Here is a 23,644-nt window from a genome sequence, read left to right on the forward strand (position 1 = left end):
TCCGCCCAGCGAAAAGTCCTTGCAGTTTCTGCCATTGCCCTCCTGCTTCTTGTGTCGCCCTGTCTGTTTACGTGGGCGACTGCCGTGATGTTTTTCCCACTGGATCAATACCGGCTGACCTTGAAGCAGAGGTCTTGCTAAGCTTAGAGCATTATAAATTTACCCTTAGCTCCAGTATATTTATGTGGAGAAAAGTCTCCATACTTGATCACACTCCCTGGAAATTTTTTCCTTGTGTGACTGCTCCCCAGCCTCTCAGGCTGGGCTCCGTGGTTACCAGCATCCAATCCTGAATGCCGAATCTGCTGCCCTCTAGAAGATGAGCTCTCTATAACCACCACAGGAGAGACACCCTTGTCCTTGGATATTGGGTTATCCGCTGATGCATCTGAAGATGCGATCCGGACCATTTGTCCAGCAGATCCCACTGAAAAGTTCTTACGTGAAATCTGCCGAATGGAATTGCTTCGTAGGAAGCCACCATTTTTACCAGGACCCTTGTGCAATGATGCACTGTTTTTAGGAGGTTCCTGACTTGCTCGGATAGCTCCCTGGCTTTCTCTTCCGGGAGAAACACCTTTTTCTGGACTGTGTCCAGAATCATCCCTAGGCACAGCAGACGTGTCGTCGGGATCAGCTGCGATTTTGGAATATTTAGAATCCACCCGTGCTGATTGTAGCAGTATCCGAGATAGTGCTACTCCGACCTCCAACTGTTCCCTGGACTATGCCCCTATCAGGAGATCGTCCAAGTAAGGGATAATTAAGACGCCTTTTCTTCGAAGAAGAATCATCAATTCGGCCATTACCTTGGTAAAGACCCCAGGGTGCCGTGGACAATCCAAACGGCAGCGTCTGAAACTGATAGTGACAGTTCTGCACCACGAACCTGAGGTACCCTTAGTGAGAAGGGCAAATTTGGGACATAGAGGTAAGCATCCCTGATGTCCCGGGACACTATATAGTCCCCTTATTCCTGGTTCGTTATCACTGCTCTGAGTGACTTCATCTTAATTTGAACCTTTGTAAGTGTTCAAAAACAAATTTTTAGAATAAGTCTCACCTAGCCTTCTGGCTTCAGTACCACAATATAGTGTGGAATAATACCCCTTTTCTGTAGTAGGAGGGGTAATTTAATTATCACCTGCTGGGAATACAGCTTGTGAATTTTTTCCCATACTACCTCCTTGTCGGAGGGAGACTTGGTAAAGCAGACTTCAGGAGCCTGCGAAGGGGAAACGTCTCGACATTCCCATCTGTACCCCCGGGATACTACTTGTAGGATCCAGGGGTCCTGTACGGTCTCAGCGCCATGCTGAGAACTTGTCAGACGCGGTGGAACGCTTCTGTTCCTGGGAATGGGCTGCCTGCTGCAGTCTTCTTCCCTTTCCTCTATCCCTGGGCAGATATGATCTTATAGGGACGAGAGGACTGAGGCTGAAAAGACGGTGTCTTTTTCTGCAGAGATGTGACTTAGGGTAAAAAACGGTGGATTTTCCAGCAGTTGCCGTGACCACCAGGTCCGATGGACCGACCCCAAACAAGTCCTCTTCCTGTATACGGCCATACTGTGCCGTTTGGAATCTGCATCACCTGACCACTGTCGTGTCCATAACATCTTCTGGCAGTTATGGACATCGCGTTTATTCATGATGCCAGAGTGCAAATATCCCTCTGTGCATCTCGCATATATAGAAATGCTCTATAGTCAAGAAAATACTGTCCCTGTCAAGGGTATCAATATTTTTAGTCAGGGAATCCGACCAAGCCACCCTAGCTCTGCACATCCAGGCTGAGGCGATCGCTGGCCGCAGTATAACACCAGTATGTGTGTATATACTTTTTATTATATTTTCCAGCCTTGTCAGCTGGTCCTTGAGGACGGCCCTATCTATAGACGGTACCGCCACTTGTTTTGATAAGCGTGTGAGCGCCTTATCCACCTTAAAGGGTGTTTCCCAACGCGCCCAAACTTCTGGCGGGAAAGGGTATACCGCCCATAATTTTCTATCGGGGGGAACCCACGCATCATCACACACTTTATTTAATTTATCTGATTCAGGAAAAACTATGGTAGTTTTTTCACATCCCACATAATACCCTCTTTTGTGGTACTTGTAGTATCAGAAATACGTAACACCTCCTTCATTGCCTTTAACGTGTGGCCCTAATAAGGAATACGTTTGTTTATTCACCGTCGACACTGGATTCAGTGTCCCTGTCTGTGTCTGTGTCGACCGACTAAAGTAAACGGGCGTTTTAAAACCCTTGACGGTGTTTTTGAGACGTCTGGACCGTACTAATTGTTTGTCGGCCGTCTCATGTCGTCAACCGACCTTGCAGCGTGTTGACATTATCACGTAATTTCCTAAATAAGCCATCCATTCCGGTGTCGACTCCCTAGAGAGTGACATCACCATTACAGGCAATTGCTCCGCCTCCTCACCAACATCGTCCTCCTACCTGTCGACACACACGTACCGACACACAGCACACACACAGGGAATGCTCTGATAGAGGACAGGACCCACTAGCCCTTTGGAGAGACAGAGGGAGAGTTTGCCAGCACACACCAAAAACGCTATAATTATATAGGGACAACCTTATATAAGTGTTTTCCCTTATAGCATCTTAATATATATATAAGCATATCGCCAAATTAGTGCCCCCCCTCTCTGTTTTAACCCTGTTTCTGTAGTGCAGTGCAGGGGAGAGCCTGGGAGCCTTCCCTCCAGCCTTTCTGTGAGGGAAAATGGCGCTGTGTGCTGAGGAGATAGGCCCCGCCCCTTTTTCGGCGGCCTCGTCTCCCGCTCTTAACGGATTCTGGCAGGGGTTAAATATCTCCATATAGCCCCCGGAGGCTATATGTGAGGTATTTTTAGCCAAAATAGGTATTCATTTGCCTCCCAGGGCGCCCCCCTCCCAGCGCCCTGCACCCTCAGTGACTGCCGTGTGAAGTGTGCTGAGAGGAAAATGGCGCACAGCTGCAGTGCTGTGCGCTACCTTTAGAAGACTGAGGAGTCTTCTGCCGCCGATTCTGGACCTCTTCTTACTTCAGCATCTGCAAGGGGGCCGGCGGCAAGGCTCCGGTGACCATCCAGGCTGTACCTGTGATCGTCCCTCTGGAGCTGATGTCCAGTAGCCAAGAAGCCAATCCATCCTGCACGCAGGTGAGTTTACTCCTTCTCCCCTAAGTCCCTCGTTGCAGTGATCCTGTTGCCAGCAGGACTCACTGTAAAATAAAAAACCTAAGCTAAACTTTTCTAAGCAGCTCTTTAGGAGAGCCACCTAGATTGCACCCTGCTCGGCCGGGCACAAAAATCTAACTGGCTTGGAGGAGGGTCATAGGGGGAGGAGCCAGTGCACACCACCTGATCCTAAAGCTTTACTTTTTGTGCCCTGTCTCCTGCGGAGCCGCTATTCCCCATGGTCCTTTCAGGAACCCCAGCATCCACTAGGACGATAGAGAAATACAGATTACAACTATTTAGTCATTGTATACTTTCTTACAGGCATTATGCCTCTCTAACAACAGCCTGCAAACTTTATACATTTTGTTCTTTACAATAAACTCTCCACAAATCTAATTGGAGAAAATTGCATTTACCACTTTACATGATTTAATTACAGGTTCTGATGTTAACCGAGATCCCTGAGCATGACACAGCCATGTGTCCTGCATCACATCTCCAATCCCCATATACTTGAGGATCTCCCAAGCCTGAGTTTCTTCCAGGAAACCCCTTGGCTTCCCTGAGCTACCAGGTATCCTCCGTGGTTTCAGGAATCTTGCAGCATCAAATGACCAGTGAACAGATGTATCACAACACGCAAAGAAACCCTTGGAGTACTTCATAAAAGTGAATGCAAGAACAGGGGAGGTCATTGCTTGCCTTGAGTAAGAGCAAGAAAAAAACCCTGTGATTACAGGAACCAATGATTACCAGCAGACAATACTTTTTTAATATTGTAAAGATGTAAAAGGACTCCCCCTCCAATTCCAGGGTGTGGTGAATAAGGATTAAATGAAAAAGGTTAGAGTCTTATATAACAAAGCTTCTAGTTCAGAGTCCAGGAAACACAACTTTAATCAATAAACTTTAAATGCCACAGCACCCATTAAACTCCAATTTAAACAAAGTTTTATTCAAAGAAACAGTTAAACAATGGGATCTACAGGAAAACTGCTACACAAGGCTACGAGTGGTTCAGAGCCTATTGACCTGGAATAAAGACATAAGGAAAGTTCAAACTTAGTAACTAATAAGATAAGAGAAAACCCCTCCATGTCACATGTCTTTGCTCACATATGTATACTGTCCAGGAACTGTCCAGCAATGCCTATAGCTAGATGATATCCTGAACTTGTGATAACAACACGTGGGGTTCCAGGGGAGAGGTCTGAAGGGGAAGCCCAACACCAATACTGAAATATCTGTGACCATAAATTCCTGGTAATATTTTAATTTGATGATATTACACAAGCCTGTATATATTAAATTTACATGATTTACATTTTGCTCTCAAGCAGCTTCTTTGTTGACTCCACACCCTAGCATGAAATATATATATATATATATATATATATATATCATTATTTTAAATGAATTCCTTGCATACATTTTAGTCCATTCTCAATCTCACATATATATATATATATATAAATATATATATATATATATATATACACACACATAGCTTTTATAGGCTTTTATAGGCCACAGAACCTAATTCTTTGATTTTCTGACTATGCACACATAATTGATATACTGATATTTACTGATATACTTTTACTTTATACTTTATATACTGATATTTGATATACTGTATGTATATATATATATATATATATATATATTTATTGTATGCTGAAACATACAGATACTATATATTACATCCTGTCCCTAAATACAAAAGATAGAAAAGACATTATTTTGGCAAGAAAATGATAGCATTGTCATGATTATGCACATACTGTAAGCATCTGTTACATGATCACTTTTAGCAACTTAGTAATAACTAGAATCAGAGGGAAACTTCAAAGCACATATTACTATAATGTATATGGGATTAGTGTTGTTAATGCAAGCAGTTGTGGCCTCTGTTTGTAAAAATAGGAAAAACACCTCTTGATAAACTTTATGGAGCTGTCAGTGAAGCATTACAGTACATATTTTTTGAACCTATTACTGTATATTATATACAACATAATTGTCCATGAATATAAAGACAGAAGATTACATACAAAACACATGTATAAAGGCAGATAGACTCCTTAACAAAGAGAGAGCAAATCCTCATGAATATACATTAGTATTTGATTGAAAAGATTACAGCTCTGATTGTCTGAATTAAAAATAGACCTTCCAGAATTAGCACTGTATTCCAGCTTTTTCTATTTTAATACTGTATATTGTATAATCACCTTCATGTGATCAGAAAACCAGTAATCAGATAGATGTACCTGCATAAGCATCCAACTCTTCACATCTGTAGGCAGCTACAACTATACATATTATATGGCAGATATCCAATGACTATGCTATGTACTATCACTAGACAATATTTTTTCTCTGATTACATCATATTTATCTGTCATTTGTGTATTGTCACCACACACCACTTCAGTAGAACACCATTCTCTTTTGAATATGCATTTTTTTTAGAATCTATGTGTGTATAAAATAATTGATGTATATCATTCTTCACACAAATCATTTGTTCACCATATGCAGCAGAACATCTCTGGACACTAAGTCTACACAACACGTATATAGCACAGACTGGCATAATGGTACCCTTACAAGTATGGTGTCAAAATGTTTACATGATTTAAATACAGAAAACTCAGGCATGTCACTGTGATATGTTTTGTCATAATTTAAATAATCCTTACAGTATGCAATCTGCATGTATCCAGAGCAAGGCCCCAATTTCCTCAGTGACAGTTCTGCAGGTGCTCCTCCCCTTACAGTGCATAGCAAACCAGTATCTAACAATCTAATGATTTCTCTACCAGTATAGTTAAACTTCTGCTACTCTATAATCCCAAAGCTCTTGTATGATTCACATAGTTTACCAGTTTAGCTTTCACCATCTACTACACATATTAGAATTATGGTCAAGCGATATTTGTACATGCTTGTACCTCCTAATAACACAACCAACATCTCTATCACTCCAGCAACCATTTTCTTCAATCATTCCTCATATCCCTTTAGATTATCCAGATGCTTTTGAAAATCCCTATTTCTTATTTTTTTTTTCTACCAAAATTTCTATTCCTTGTCCTCAATTTAAGCACTTCTTATTCACTGGAATTTTACCGAAACGCTGCTATTTCCCTTTACCCAAATTCTTTCCCTTTGCCCAAATGTAATTCTGGCCTCTTCCAATAGCCCTCCCCATAACAAAATTAATTTCAGATATCTATTTCTGCTACCATTCAGACTAGTATTGTCTACCCAAAGCTCATTTCTTCTTCAAGACAATCCTGCCACGATTCTGCCACCACTACTACACCAATTTATAGCAGCATATCATTGTCATGGGCTTTTTTCCTTTTTCAAAACCATGAGACATTAAGTAGCTTGTCTACCAGATCCTCACTAATACATCAGTTTCTCCATTTTCTGTACACCTCCCACCTATCCCAGTCATCTTACCTTTGTGCAGAACAGACAAGCAGGAGTGTAGCCAAAGCTGAGAGAATTGCTCCAATCCAGCTCTCTCTCCCCAAACTCAACATTTCCACCTGGACCATGGAGTGGAGAGGGTTTTTTGGATGGAGGGGGAAAGGGATGGGGGTGGGGGAGGTCTTATAATTCCTGCAGCCCCTCAATAAAAAAATGCAAAATCCAAATCTCAAAGATATAAAAATGAATCCTTCCTTTATGAAAAAAGGGAGAATATTTTTTCTCCCCAAATTTTAAGTGAAAATGGATGAGAATGGGGTAAGAGCAAGTAGAGAGGCTAATCCTCTTCCTTCCCTGTAACAGAAAAGACATGAGAAGCCAGACTTCAAGTCCAGAAGATGGGTGGACTGTGCGTTTCTTCAACCTCTATTTTTCTCTTTCTTTCTTGCCTATTCCTCCATCTGCATTTTGTTCATGGCTCCTGTAAACCAGGGTGAAGGGGGAGGGAGGGTGATCTAAGTAGCAAATTGGGATCTCCCCCTTTGTACCTTGCTCCCCCTTTTTGTATGTTGCTCAAATTGAGGGGGGTCTATGTTTTGCCCCTCTCACACCCCCTCCTCTGTCCTTTCTTCTGTACAGGAGGGGGATGAAATGAAACAGAAATGGGAAAAATAAAGGAGTGGGGGGAAAAAAGGGTAAGCTTCAGCACAAGGAGGAGGTGGAGGGATGCTCCATTATATCTGCTGCAGAAGGATCTGACTACTGCACATTGTGTGCAGGGAGGGGTGAAGGAGGGACGGTGCGATAGAAGAGAAGGAGAAGAGATAGGAGGGTACGTAGAAAACGATGGGAGTGAAGAGAGGAAGCAAAGGAGGGAGGCAGAAAAAATAGGAAAGGAGGGAGAGAAAAATCACTGGGCATATTGGAATTCTGACGTCATATGTGACAGTATTAACTCTTTCCTGGATGAATCCATCCTCGTCTCACAAACCCCCCGTCTGAAGAGAGGAGAACTTGTGCTCTGGGTACAAATGAGAGGGGGAGGGCACTGTGGTGCAGAGGAGAGCTGTCCCAGGTGCTGAGCTTATTTATTAGGGTTGAGCATTTCACTTGACAGGTTTATCTACGTGTGAAGTCCACGCAATGTTTTTTAATGCATTCTCCAATATAATTGTATACAGTTTATCTCGCCTGCAGAAGCCTGCTAATACAATCTAACTACAGAATCACAGCTTTTATACAGTACAGTATGCATTCTTTAGAAAAACCGTATTCCCAGCGTTCTCCCACTCTCATCCCTACCTTACACAGTACAATAGTGAATACGATGTATATGATCATCACAGCACTGACAGCCGTGAAGGGATACATTGTAGTGTACTAAAAAAATATTTTATTCATCGTTCAGTTGTATTAAGAAGAGAGAACACAAGAGAGCAGCAGGGATCCGGAACAAATTCACGAACAGATAAATGTGATGTCCAGCACAGTGTCGCTGGGAGGACGGGGAGGGCTCCCGTTATTTTTATCATGTCTGTCTGGTGGAAGTAGTTTTACAAACATACTGTAACTCCGCATTTCTTCCTATGCGTTTCTTTTACATCTTATCGTGCTCAGTCCATGTAGCGCGACAGTCTGCTACCTGGGGGACGTTGTCACATTGAGATTTAAGGACAGACTTTATTTTCTCATTTGTGCGGTGTCATTGGGCAAGAAACAACATACTACATACATGTCATAATGCATCCTGCTTTTATTGCGAAAAGCTGCCACTTGCAACATTATAAGTAAGCCAAGCATTACCAGTAGGCAGCAATGAGGCCCTGAAGTGGAAATATCACTAGAAACGATACATTTAGCATGGAATGTGCACCGTGACACATTATATCTTAATTAATATGGAGTCGTTTTTTCACTCATATGTCTTTGCTGTGGACTTCTTGGCATCTCAGCTGCTGCTACACATACGTAGGCCTTAGCTTTGTCTCATAGGTCAGTCCTGTCACTCTGCCTCTCAGAGCTAAGAATAGCAAGCTCCTCCTCTGCCAACCAATTTCTCCACATAGCCAACATGCCCAAAGTTCCCTTATTGTTCCTTGGAAGGATATATGTGCTTTCATGTTCTCTCTCTTCTGTCATTCGTTTTGCTTTAAATAAAATAGTCATCACACAATTAATTCCACCAGTGTGGAAAGCACTGCATCTGCCTTCGTGCAAGCCTGCACACAGGGAAAGCCCCAGGTGGGTTGTCACATTGTTACTCTACAAGAGAGAGGCATATTACCCCTAGCATGGATACTGTATGTTCTCCTGACCATAGCTCACATCTCAATGCACAGTGTAGGCTTCCTGCCATTGTATAGTACGCTGCGCATTTTGCGGAAATCCCCCTGCATATAGATAAGCAGCACATACAGCATTGGAGCATACCTTGTACCGCCAATGGCAGGAATTATGTTTTATATCTCGTTCAGATATGATTCCCTTTTATCACACACTGTAGCACAATTCTTTTGAGCCATTTCCCTGTCTATTGTCATGCTGATTCACATTTACAGTATGTTATACAATTTAGCAATTAGCTTTCTGTCTATGCTTTTCTCCGAGTGTTCTGCTCCTCGTTTATTCCAGTCCGTATCCTTCTCCCAGTTTTCTCACATCTCGTTTTCTATCCATATTTTATTTCTTCCTCTCTATATTGCCCCCCTCGTTTCACATAACACAGGAGCATCCCCTCACGATGCCCAGGGAAGAATCAGACTGGTTGCCGTGGAGATGATGAATGCTGCAGCCGTGACTACTGAAGCTACAGTGTTACTATTGGATAATATTACATAGGAACCTGTAGAGTTCTTTTATTTTCTTTCTTTCTTTCTTTCTTTCTTTCTTTCTTTCTTTCTTTCTTTCTTTCTTTCTTTCTTTCTTTCTTTCTTTCTTTCTTTCTTTTCCATCTAAATGCTGGACCAACATAAGAATGTCAGCGCTGGTGGCTGTGCGTCACTGAACGGAGCAACACTAAGCCTTGGAGAGAGATAAAGTACCAGCAAATCTCCTTGTGTCATGTTAAAGGGTGTGTTTGAAAAAAATGACATATACGAGTTGGTTGGTTGATTGATACTTTGGGCCTAAATCAGACCTGATCACAGCAGCAAAATCTTTCTCAAATGGGCAAAACCATGTGCACTGCAGAGGTGGCAGATATAACATGTGCAGAGAGAGTTAGATTTGGGTGGGTTATTTTGTTTCTGTGCAGGGGAAATACTGGCTGCTTTATTTTTACTCTGCAATATAAATTTCAGTTTGAACACACCGCACTTAAATCTTATAGACCCTACAAACTTGCCGATTACACTGAGCGATATGAACGATCTCAATCATTAATGATATCATTCATATCGCTCAGTGTGTAGGAACCAATGATGAATGATGCACGGCCCCGCGGTTGTTCATCGTTGGTGCCGGCTCATTTATACATGAAAGCGAATATGGACAATATCGTCCATATTAGCATGCAGGGCTATGGGGCCGGGTGACGCCAGGGAGTGAAGAAACTTCACTTCCCCCATCACCTCCCACCCCACCACCGAGTCGTCCGTTGGCTGTATCAGCTGTTGGGCACCTCTGCCAGTGTGTAGGGCCCTTAACTCTCTCTGCACATGTTATATCTGCCCCACCTGCACATGGTTTTGTCCATTAGAGAAAAATGTTGCTGCGATCAGGTCTGAATTAGACCCTTTATCTCTCTCCACGTTATGTCCATCCAAGGCTTAGTACATATGCCCCTTAAAGCCACATACTGTGGGTTCAGAATCATGATAAAATGGACAAATCTTAGCATTACTGACAGCCTGGTGCAGCACAACACATGCAAATATATTTAGAATAATGTGCAACAATGGGTTTCTAAATAATAACACCATATGTGCCTATAGATATCCATGTTATTCTAAGGGGGTGGGATGCAGCAAGAATTGCATTTTGCTTTCCGAAGTAACCGGCCACTCTCTGCATGCATATCATCATTTACTAATGCTGTCTTCAAGAAGAAAGTCACAAAGGACAGCTCTTGTGGTAAGAGCTGTACTTTGCGATGATAGGACTTCCGCAGAGGTTAAAGTGTGTGGGGGCGTGGGGATGGGGGGATGAGGTGGAGCTGAGTTCCATGATCTGTAATGGTAGGGGGAACTAGTTGCACCTCCTCCATTGGTTAAAAAAATTCCCTCCCTCAAAAGGGTGGGTGTCCCCACCTTTGATAAAACTGCCCCTGGAAGACAGCGAAACGTTTAAGGACCTACTTGCTGGACCTGTGGACACCATACTTTCCAGAATATTTGGACGGTGGACTTCTTACAGCCTGGGACTCTTTGTACACATCCATCCTATTGCTATACGGAGGACTTTCACATTTCCCACAACTGGTTCGCTGGAAACTGTGCCTTGCTGGACCATCGCCTGGGCATCTTTTATTATCACCTCCAGGATTGGTAATTATTTGTGGAAAGACAGTCTCTTGCATTTGGCTTAGGAAAATGAAGGTCCACCAACCACTGGATATATAACACAACTGTGTCCTTATCAGGTCCCTATTTGGATATTTTACAGTCAGCTATGTTTTTAAATATTTCTAACATGTGTATTACACTATCCTAATTGCTTCATTTTTATTATTTTTATTATTTTTATTTCATTGTATTAAATTACTGATTGATCTTCACACCTGTCTGCACAGACTTATTATTAGCGCTGTTAGCAGTACTTCTGGTACAACTGTTTTCACCTCCTCCATTGTCCTGCACAGTAATTCCAACAGAAAAGCCCACCCCATCACCTTACTTAATTGATGATGCAAGCAGTGCTAGTGTTACTGATGACCTGCAGCCATCTCCCCTTTCCTCAGGTCCTGGTGGCTCCATGGTCCTCCTCCATCTACAGCCCACTCCTCCTGGTACTCACACATGGTGTGTCTGTTGGACAGCATTCATCCCCTCCTCAGGTCCCAGTGGCTTCCTTTTCTGGCACAGCGTATGTGAATTAGAGCTGTGCATCTTGTAGACAAGATGAGAGTGGGCTGGAGGGACAAGACAGATGGGGAAGCTGCTGGAGGGATACAGGGCATGCAGCTACTGCAGGGTCAGAGATGTGTATAAGCGGCACTCCTGTGGGCTTTATGTGTATAAGCGGTACTACTGTGGTCATTGTGTGTAAGGGGCACTACTGTTGTGGGCATTGTGTGTAAGGGGCACTACTACTGTGGGCATTCTGTATATAAGCGGTACTAGTACTGTAGCCATTTTGTGTATAAGCGGCACTTCTGTGGGCATTATGTGTATAAGCAGCACTACTGTGGTCATTATGTGTAAAGGGCACTAGAACTGTGGGCATTATGTGTAAGGGGCACTACTGTGGACATAATATGTATAAGAGATCCATTGTATAGCGCAATGTGTATAAAGGGCACTACTGAGGGAGGTAACCATAATAACGGTCATTACTATGTGGTGTAATATGAATAAAATTGTGCTACTGTGTGATGTAATTTGAATTAGGGGCTCTGGTGTGTGACTACGTGACCACGCTTCCTCTTTATGAGATTAATGTCCCTATATAAAGTGTGAGAAATAGGGCATTACTTTATAGTTTACAGGGAGGGTAGGGGGGTGAGTGGGTGCTGAAAACACTAGCACTGGCCCTGGCTCTGTTTAATTTGTGTGTGTGTGTGGGGGGGGGGGGGGGTTAGGTGGCGGAGTAAATGAGTTCCACCACCTCTCCAGACCACTTTATGCCCTGGTCAAGCATCATATGTAAAGGACACCATCTGAAGATGACGTTGCCCACTGCACCAAAGCCCCAGAATCTATCAAATTTCGGGGCTTCATGGATATGCAATATGCACCCAAACCTCCAGAAACTGAAGGTTTGCCCGCGTTTTTACACTTGCTGCATCTCGCAATCTATTACATGAGAAGGCATTGTGGCAAACTAATGGTGTTCTTTTCTTTGGAAATGGTAGCAAATCTTTTTAGATAAAAGCAGTTAATAGGATGTATACAGTAAAACGATGGTTTGATTGGGAAAGTAATTACACACCTCACTTACAGATACTGGTAAAAGAATAGAACTGATAGACACCGTACAGGATAATAAACACTTTGGTCCTGATGCAGAGTTTAATAAAAATTGACCATAGAAACGCCTGCATTGCATGCAAGGAAATAAATGCTTATATTCGACCTTATACATTACTAAACTGCACCCCCTCCCTCCTTCCTATCTGAGTGCTTGGTTTGATAATTGCCATTATTTTCATTGCTCTTTTCCACCAGCCTATGTCCGAGATTTATCAAGCCTTGGAGAGTGATAAATAGCACAATGATAAAGTATTAACCAATTAGCTGCTAGCTGTTGTTTTTCAAACTCAGCATGTGACATGTCAGTTAGGAGCTGATTGGCTGGTACTTTATCACCATGCAATTTATCACTCTCCGAGGCTTGATATATGGGGGCCTATATTTGGTGCAAAGGACACACCTGGAAATAGTTGTATTCAAACATTCATCCAAATCTGAATAGCCAGCAGTATGTACCAACGTATGCTTAATGAACTTTGCCTGTTTGAGACCTCCCATATGACTCTATTCTTATGTACGTTTGGTCCTTGAGCATGCACAGTGGGCCTAATTCACTATGGATCGCTATTAAGGCTAAGATAGCGATTTTCACAAATCTGCTATTGCTAAAAATTGCATGTGAAGAGCCTCCCAGAAAGGATAAATGACATCCACCGATGCCTTCCCACATATGTCTATGCATTAGTAGAATTGCAATGCTTACGCAAAAAATGAGCACCAGCAACAGTTATGGATGACCCTAGCATACTCAAATCAATGGGAAAGCAGTCTCACATGGTGCACCATGTTTTTGAACTCAGCATTCACAGATGACATCATATACACGCCCCAAAAACATCCATGACATGCCTGCGTTTTCCCAAGCACTCCCCACAAATGCCATGTTACCACCCACAAACAGGAACTTCTTGTCAATCAAAATGTGTTCTTTTTACAATTAAGATGCATACGCAAGGCGATCGCATTTTGTTCTTCACGCACGTGCAGTGTGTTCACAGCGCATCATATTCTGCCGATAATCACTCACTGTGTGCAATCTCACATTTGCAAACGGTAGTGAATCAGGCCCAGTGTGAAGATATGCACAGCAAACAGGTGACATTCAACTATTAACCCCTTTCGTCGCTAGATTTTTCAAAGATAAAAAGGACAAACAAACCATTAAATGTTCTAATTATTGGATGATGACTTTAATCACATCTCCAACGTGATCTATGCATATTAGACCCGAAACTCGTATTGCCGGATGCAATTATACTTCCTGGATCTATAAAAGAGTAAATATAGGGACAAGGGGGGTAATTCAGAGTTGATCGCAGCAGCAAAGTTGTTAGCAGTTGGGCAAAACAATGGGGGTCATTCCGAGTTGATCATAGCCCTGCAAAACTTTGCAGGGCTACGAACATGACAATAGGCATGCGGGGGGATGCCCAGCACATGGCTATCCCGCCCCGCATGTCAGTGCCGCACAGTGGCGATGCTTTTGCACTTTAGGAGTAGCTCCCGGCCAGCGCAGATTTAGCATGCTGGCCGGGAGATACTCGTCACTCCCCGGCCTGCAGCAGCTGCGTGTGATGTCACGCAGCCACTGCGGCCGCCCCCCGCACGGTCCGGCCACGTCTGCGCTGGCCGGACCGCGCCCACAAAACGGCAGCCAAACACCGCCATTCCGCTCCCCCCACCCAGCGACCGCCTCTGCCTGTCAATCAGGTAGGGGCGATCGTAGCTCAGCGACAGCCTTCGGCCGTCTGGCATGCTCTGGGCACTGCGGCGCTGGCGCACGCGCAGTTCTGACCCGATCGCTGTGCTGCGATAAACTGCAGCATGCGATCGGGTCAGAATGACCCCCTACGTGCACTGCAGGTGTGGCAGATATAACATTTGCAGAGAGAGTTAGGTTTGGGTGAGTTATTTTGTTTCTGTGTAGGGTAAATACTGGCTGCTTTATGTTTACCCTGCAATTTAGATTTCAGTTTGAACACGCCACACCCAAATCTAACTCTCTCTGCACATATTATATCTGCAGCCGCCCCTCACCCCGTAGTGCACATAGGCCCTCATTCCAAGTTGATCACAGCGAATCTTCGCATCAAAAGCAGCAGGATTTAGCCAAATGCGCACGCGCAAAGTACTGAATGCGCATGTGCCAAGTCCACTGTACGAGGAATGTGTAGAAATACACACTCTTTCTATGTTCGCTGCCACGCAACGACAAAGAGGCGTGTTGAAGGCGGTGCGGGGGAATGGCTTCGCTGGCAAGAGAAAAGGGGCGTGAAGGTGGGTGTCTTGTGGGGGAGTATGCTAAGGTCTGTAGGCGTGGTTATCGCACCACAGCAAAGCTACCCGTTGTTGGTACACACAAGGCGTTCACAGCAGCAGAGTAAGTTTAGGGCTGCGCAGAGCTAGCGAATGGTTGCCACAGGTGCCTGACAGGGCGCTTCTAGCTAATCATTGCCAATAGAACGCAGCTGTTTGCAATGCAAACGCATCATCAGGCCATTGTAGCTCTAGCACTCTCACAGATGGTATGTACATTTACACTCCCTGGCAATGTTATTAGTTAAACGTTAACAAAATATGTTACTCTCTCAAGCAGCACGCAAGTTTATTATTATCAAATACATGTGTATTGCACATGCCAAACATGTCTTGTTTGTGTATCAATTAGTGTTTATTTTTTAGGAATTAAAACCAAATTAATTTTTATACATCCATGCCATGTTTTCCTGATTCCCACATTTGTTGTGTGTTTCATATAACAACATTCCCAACATAATGCACCCTAACCTATCATGTTATCAACTCCTGCTTTAGTTAATACCTTCCTGTGGATTAATTAGGTCAGATGTGAGTTATATTTAAGATGGCTGGTTGCCCATAGTAACCAAACAGATTCCTGGCCTTATATTGTCTAAGGAGCAAGATACATGTGAAGTATACAGGATGAGTATCCCTTATCCAAAATGCTAGGGATCAGAAGTATTTTGGATATCGGATTTTTCCGTATTTTGGAATAATTGCATACCATAATGAGTTATCATGGTGATGGGACCCAAGTCTAAGCACAGAATGCATTTATGTTTCAGATACACCTTATACACACAGCCTGAAGGTGATTTTAGCCAATATTTTTAGTAACTTTGTGCATTAAATAAAATGTGAGTACATTCACACAATTCATTTATGTTTCATATACACCTTATACACACAGCCTGAATGTCATTTAATACAATATTTTAAATAACTTTGTGTAATAAACGAAGTTTGTTTACATTCTGCCATCAGAAAACAAAGATTTCACTATGTCAGTCTCACTCAAAAAATTCCGTATTTCAGAATATTCCGTATTTCTGAATATTTGGATATGGGATACTCAACCTGAATTTGTTTATTTTACTATATGCAACATCCCATGTTTTTAGGGAAATAACACAATCATAAAAGAAAAACATTTGTATATTTAGCTCAATGTAAAACTTTTCACACACCCACAATAATATAAACACAATTTAAGACCAAAGTGTAACACTCACTAAATGGTGTAAGAGAATGCAGTGAAATCCTGCCAATCCTTGCCAGACCTAGATCATACAGTTGTCTTTGTGATCCTTTTGAGATGACAGAGAGGTAAGGAGGGGATGCGGTCAGGATGCCGCCGGACGGAATCCCGGCGGTCGAAATACCGACGCCGGAATCCCGACCGCCACAATCCCGACATATTCTCCCTCCGTGGGTGTCCACGACACCCATAGAGGGAGAATATAATAGTGTGCCGAGCGTAGCGAGGCACCGTGCCCGCAGCGTGGCGAGCGAAGCGAGCCCGCAAGGGGCTTCGTTCCGCTCACCACCCCTGTCGGGATTGTGTGGTCGGGATTCCGGCGTCGGTATTTCGACCGCCGGGATTCCGACCGGCGGCAATTAGTACTGATCCCGTAAGGAGGTCTACTCTTTGTTGTAAGGAATAATTGCAAATGTCTTTAAAAAGGTTTATCTTAATTTAATAAGAAAGTACCACCGCTCAGTTTGGAGCACCTGCAATAACCACTTTACATCAATATGTATATGTGCTAACTAATCATATTTAAAAGGAATACACATTAACAAAAGAATTGCATTTGATAATTACAGATCTATTTATGCATAAATGGAAACAATACCACATAGCATTCTACGCATTTTGACACTTCATAAAACATCAAATAAATATAATAGAGGAAACAGCTCCTGTATGTCCCTGCATCCTTTTCCTCCTCTAACTACTAACAGGGTTAATGTCATTAAAATATAGCAGTCCTATGTGCATGTGGTTTTAAAACTTTAAGTTACCCACTGAAAATATGCCTCAGCATCATAACTATATGCATGCATCTAAATACACTTATAAGCGAATAATCCCATGTACCCTAGCTCCAGGCTATTCCTGGTAGTCCCTCCTGGCCAGGATATTGTTGGTGCACTTTCTAAAGAGTGAACGAATGAGCTGAATGTTATTTTGCCAAGTTTGTAAATCCACTAGAAAATGAGTCAGTTTTGAGGGTTCTGCAGTCTGGCTGTAAGGAAAGGTCACTGAGCCATGACCTGTTGTTTTGAATCATGCTCTCTCCTGCTTGTTATATGAAATAGAGACAGGGCATTAACAGTAATCAAGGTTACTTTGCTGTCCCATATGTTGAGAGTCGATTTATAGCTATTCCCCTATCATTTTCCTTTTGTTTTGATGTTGCAACACAGTTTATAGGCTTTGGAGGCAGTATTATGCAGATGGAGTAAATAGGGAGAAGCCGCTCTAAGAAGCCTCTGCTAGACGTTCCTTTTGAGGCTTTAGACAGTTTTCACTGACGTGTTAGGTTAATCCTGTTCCCCTACCATATACTGTAGCCAGGTGTTATGTGAGTAAATCATTAATGGCCAGTCAGTCTCTTAACAAGCATGATGCTATTTAGCACTTGTTCAATTGAGGGCTAGCTCTCTAGCTAGGGCAGAGGGGGATATTGTTCTGCTCTACACCTGCTGCTAATAGTGTTGTGCAGCATTTGCAGCCATATTGGTATCAGTGCTGGGCCGCATAACTTAGGCTGTGCGAAAGTGAGGTACATCACCCACCTCACCGCTGCTCTCTCCTTCACTCAGGTCCCCGGACAGCTGCTGCTTTACTCCGTCCCTCCAGGCTGTCATTAACAGTATCCGATTGCAATGGTTGCTGGGGACTAGCCTCAAGTGTCTTTTCCACCCAGTCCGTCTCCCATAGCCTCCTGTACTCTGTTCCCCTGCCAGGACACCAGACCTCTTGTCAGAGGGCAGCAAGGATCCTGCTCCCTGGACCGTTACCTCAGCTCTCCCAACTGTCAGTCAGAACTTTAATTTATAACCTCTGGCCCAGTTGCCGGATCTATCTCGCCTGCAGCGTGAGCAGGTTCAAATCCTTCCTCTCACCAACTGTCCTTTTAGTGTCCTTGCGCAGACTGAGGCACATGAGAGCTCATTTAGCCATATCACTGTGGCAATACTGTGATTGAAAGCTCTACCAGTAAATATGATGGCACAGCATAAATTAATATACGTTTTACATACAGCAGGACTCAACATGTAGGTACACAAAGGGTCTGGGTTACCACAAAAGTGTATGGGTTAAAAGTATTTTTACTAGTCAAAACAATATTAGATAATGTGTAACGAAAAATAAATATTTGTACAACATAACAGAACAAGCACAGCAACAAGCACCTGCCTGAGGCCAAAATAGGATGCCAGTGGCCAGTAGTGGAGCACCCCCATCTACTGCCCATCAAACACAAGAGACTAGTCTCATTACCCTGCCTGAGGAACATGTGGGGCAAATTGAGTAAGAATCTGGACAAAATACCCTAACCCAACTATCCAGACCACAATCTGAAGAGGAAGGTGGGACAAGTTCACAGGCTAATGCATCACAGGCTGGTAACAAAAAGAGAAGATGCCAAACCACATTCAGCAGGAGGGAGTTTTTTTTTCTAGTCCCACAAGCCACTGATAAACCATTTTAGAACATAAACAACATGTGCGCTGGGAACTGTGGCCGCATCTGGAAAGAATTTATTTTTTCTTCTTTTTCCACTCCACCTGAAGGGGAAGTTGGTCAGTGGTAGGTCTGCGCACTGACCTTCGAGGGCCCTGCCTAGTGGGATCTTGTTCCTGGGCAGGGGTAGGGGATGAGCCAGGTGTTGGAGCCTCCATGAGACTGTGGCCAAGGAGGCCAGCGATGGTCTGTATGCCTTGTCCAATTGTGTTGGTTAGTTGTTGGAAAGAGGAGTTGATGTCGCACATGCCTTGGCGAACACAGGTGGTCAGGTCAGTGAGCCGAAAGGACTTCTCACGTACCTCCTGGATCATCTGGTAATGGAATTTGGTGTTTCTAACTCCATGACTGGTTACCTCAGCCAGAATTACCGGGAGAGTGCTTTGGGGGGGGAGAAGGGAGGTGCCAGTGTGGGACTGAGCTGGTGGTATATCATGGCCCACACTGGAGGTGTAACTACCTCCACCCTCCTCAGCCTCAGTGAGATGGCCCTCCTGTGCTGTGTTTTGTAAAAAAGAGTAAAAAAAAATATTATTTTTTTTACAGCTTATACAGTAAACACTTGACAATATTTGTTTCTTAAATTACCTTCCAAGGCATGTGGACATTTCAGGTGTGTCGGTGTCCATTTTGGACACACCTGCCACCTCCTCATAGGACACACAGACCTTTGCTAGTTCCTCCAGGTCTGTAAACTCCACAGTCTCAGGGAGTGGACCTCCCCCTGTTGCCCTCGAAGCGTTCCAGTGCGCAGCCTTTTTCTGCTTCAGGCGGGACTTGAAGTTAGCCCAACTACATATGTTTTGGAGTTTGGGTTAAAGGAGAAGAAATTAAACGTAAGTTAATGTGATGCCTACATTTTGAGCACATGTCATAGTATTGGTTGCTATAGGCAACATGACTTGGGAAATGCAGCTTAAATCTTAGCTTAGTGTTTGTCATTGTGGCTAAGTATGTACTTACTGTCTTCTTACTTCCTGGGGTGTGCGGACAATTGGGCCAACACCATTCACACAGTCTGTGATTTCTCTCCAGATCTGGTCCTTTGTCCCAGCACCCATGTTTTTATCTCCAAAATGGATTTTATAAATGACCTGTGGGACAAGAATTCCCAACTTCCTCTTTGTAAATGGGGGGTTGTCGCCTTCTCTTTTTGCCTGTTGCCTGAGATGCATCAGCCTGAGTAGTATCTCCACCTTCCTCTTCACTTTGTGGCTGTGATAGCTGGGTTTGGGTAGTTGGCCCAGAATCTTCCTCAGTTTTTGCCACATGTTCCTCAGCCAGGGCCCTCACACCAACCCCTTCTTGTGTTTGTGGGCCAATAGATGGGTGTTCGTTACTACTGTGTCCTGGTCGTTCCTCCTCTGCACTGGCAGGTGTTTGTTGCTGTTGTGTTTGTTGCTCCAGCTGTCTGCTCCTTTTGCAGGATGGCCATCATCTCTTCATTCAGCCTGGCCATCTCCTCTGCAACTGAATCATGCTTCATTATGCTGATAGCATGTGCGTATGGTTCTGTGGTGCTTTTTTATACCTTCGTATGCATGGTTATGTGGGAAACAGCACAGGTGATGCATACACAACTGTTACATGTGCTTTGATTGCTCGTCCTAATTAAGCATGTTCTATGCAGTCTGTGTTTGTGGGTGTATGCAAGAGTTATTTGGTGTTCAGGAGTTAGAGTGTTCAGGAGTGCAGGAGTGTTTGGCAGTTAGAGTGGTGTCCAGTATTGAAGGTAAGATATGTTTTGTTTGATATGTGTAAAACTAAGCCGAGCTTTAACGATTGGGTCCATCTTATGCAGCCACGTGTAATTGTTTACTATAAGAAATGTGTATCTTTTGTATTATGTGATGTGTATGCAGGTCGTCCTTATGTGGTGGGTGGCATCTTTTGTATTATTATGTGCATACGCTTACTGTTTTTGATATTATATATATATATTTTTAGCTTTTTTTATTTAAATAAAGTATTTATTCTGATTATAATTATATTACATTTCCGTTATTGTAATTGGTCCAACAGTAAATCTATTTGCAGGTAAATATGTGCGTGTTATTTGTTGTGGTTGGTGTGTTTGGGTGTGGGTATATATTTGTGCGTTTATTTATTTATTTATTTTTGTCCCTTCTCAAGGAAGATTCCAGGATATATATATTTTTTTTGTGTGGAGGTTCCCTTTTTTGTTTTTCCTTGTCCTTTTGCCATTTAATTTTTACTATTAACCTGCTGGTAAGTATATGCATGCTCCTAGTGTGGTTTGTAGAGATGTGGCTATATATATTTGTGTGCTTATTTAGTTTTATTATTTATTTGTTCCTTTCTCAAGGAAGATTGCATTTTTGTTTATTTTTTGGGGAGGTTACCCCTTTTTTCCTTTCCAAGGCCTTTTGCCTTTTTCTGAAACTACATTCATCTGCTGGTAAGTATGTGCATGCTCCTAATTGTATGTGGTTTGTAGAGATGTGGCTATATATATGTGTGCTTATTTAGTTTTATTATTTATTTATTTATTTATTTGTTCCTTTCTCAAGGAAGATTGCATTTTTGTTTATTTTTTGGGGAGGTTACCCCTTTTTTCCCTTCCAAGGCCTTTTGCCTTTTCCTGAAACGACATTCATCTGCTGGTAAGTATATGCATGCTCCTAGGTGTGTGTGGTATGTTGGGGTGCTGGGTGTGCTTACTGTGTTTTTATTATAATTTTTTTTTTATTTTGCCAACTCAATGGGGGTTTTTCTACGCAAGTATATATTTTTTTCTTTGTATTTTTAAGGTTAGTATATTCATGCTCATTATGTTGTGGTGGATTTTTTGGTGTAGTATTTGTTGTCTAAATTGTGTTAAAGATTGGGCTTTTTTTTTAAATCTTTCCTCCTGGTGTTCTACATTTAAATATGGATTATCATACAGAAGTGTTTATTTAATTTTGCATATATTTTTCTGTGTTAATTTAAAAAACACATTGGATGTTGTTTTGACACTTTTTTTTTACTTTTTAAGATGCTGATAGCATCATATCTAGGGTCTGAAGCTGGCCAACCCCAATCGGCCCCTCATCCTCGAAGGCAACAGAGGCGTGCAAGGCCTACTATATTCCGTACCCGTGTCAGCCATTTTGGTATGCCAGATGATGAGGTGGTGCGGCGCTATAGGCTGCCCCCTCATGTCATCCTAGAAACTCTCTCAATAATAGAGAGTGATTTGGAGAGATCAATAAGGCATCCTACAGCAATACCAGCACTGACACAATTTCTTGCTGTGTTACATTTCTGTGCCACAGGTTCCTACCAGCACATGGTTGGGGTGCTGGTAGGCATATCCCAGTCTGCCTTATCTAAAATTCTCAGGCGCGTAATTGGTGCATTTTTTAAGAGAGTTAAGCAGTTCATATCAATGCCATTGGATGTGGAGTCCCAAGCTGTGTTGAAGCGGCAATTCCAGGAATAGGGTAGTCATTTCCCATACATTATTGGGGTTGTGGATGGGACACAAGTTCCACTTGTGGCACCAAAACATAATGAAGAAATCTATAAGAACCGAAAAATGTTCCACTCTTTGAATGTGGTGGTTGTTTGTGGCCCATCCCTCCAGATCCTTTCCGTGAACGTCAAATACCCAGGAAGTTCACATGATTCCCACATGATACGGCAATCAGGGATTTGGCAAATATTAGACTGTTGGAAGGCCAAGACACGTGGCTATTGGGTGAGTAGTATTGGCATGATGTAGTAGTGTTGTTTGTTTTCTGTTGAAAATATTTTATATCTATGATTGTATTGTGTTTTTACAGGAGATCGTGGATATCCTTGCACCCCTTCGCTCATGACTCCTTACAGCAGACCCACACCAGGGCCACAAATTACATTTAATTCCGCACTTACAGCCACTAGGCAGATGGTGGAGCACACAATTGGCATCCTGAAAGGACGCTTCTGTGTGCTCCACCGCACTGATGGCGACCTCATGTATTTGTCGGAAATGGCAAGTAAAATTGTGGTCCTGTGTGCTATCCTGTGCAATATTGCTGTAAGGAGTCATGTGGAGCTTCCTCAAAGTGAGGAATTGTCCCCAGAGGATGAGGAGCTAGGGGTTGGCCGGACAAGGCTCCAGGGCTAGGAGGGGCCTCTGGGGCATGCCCTTAGGGCACGAATTGTCAGACAATATTTCAGGTATGCCTATGTTCTGAACACGTTAGACAAGTGTTTATGGTAGTAATTATAGTGATATTTGTGTAAGGTATAACATATGTCGTTACAGATTTGATATTAAAAATAATAATATTAAAAAGGTTTTCATGTAAATATTATATTTGTATGTGTTGAGTTGCTAATTAAGTTAATGAGAAGTTTATATGTATGTAAATGGGTAATTAACACCAGTATTGTTGTGGTGTTAATATATATCTTGGATATATCATAATGCTTTTTGTTTTTGATTTTTATACTAGTTTTTTATGCTTCCAAAGAAAATGGTAAATTGGTCTATGTTGTTGTTCATTTTACATGCAATCCTCAGTTTTAATATATGCTTTATTTTTCTCTCAACATATACACATGTACACACTAATACAACAATCCTGGATTGTTTAGCTGAATGATGAGGCCAAATGTGGTAAGTTAACAAAATTTTTGGAACAGTGAGGTTTTTAGCAATGACAATAGCAAATAGTCGCATATGCGTATGCAAAAGGACCAGGCAGAATAATGTCAACATACAGTAAGATTAATAAAGTTTATCAATAAAGATGACACCATCATAGGTGTCCTCCAATCAACAGTTAGCACACAGTATAAATATTAGCCCCTGTGAATAAACGCCATTGGCACCA

General features: G+C 42.7%; 1 protein-coding gene across 2 annotated transcripts in view; it reads right to left on the reverse strand.

Moving 5' to 3' along the window:
- Positions 1-18,086, reverse strand: part of LOC134948761 (gamma-aminobutyric acid receptor subunit beta-4) — a 644,656-nt gene extending 626,570 nt beyond the window's left edge. Inside the window, exon 1 of one of the 2 annotated variants that reach the window (XM_063936970.1) lies at positions 17,867-18,086. Coding sequence is in view for 1 of the 2 variants with exons in the window: in XM_063936969.1 (XP_063793039.1) it covers positions 6,666-6,763 (98 nt within the window). In the remaining variant the exon portion in view is untranslated. Of the gene's footprint in view, positions 1-6,665; positions 7,406-17,866 lie in introns of those variants that run through there. The other variant, XM_063936969.1, reaches the window with a different exon arrangement.
- Positions 18,087-23,644: the final 5,558 nt, after the last annotated feature.

Source organism: Pseudophryne corroboree, chromosome 8 (genome assembly GCF_028390025.1).
Source record: "Pseudophryne corroboree isolate aPseCor3 chromosome 8, aPseCor3.hap2, whole genome shotgun sequence".
Taxonomy (NCBI): Eukaryota; Metazoa; Chordata; class Amphibia; order Anura; family Myobatrachidae; genus Pseudophryne; species Pseudophryne corroboree.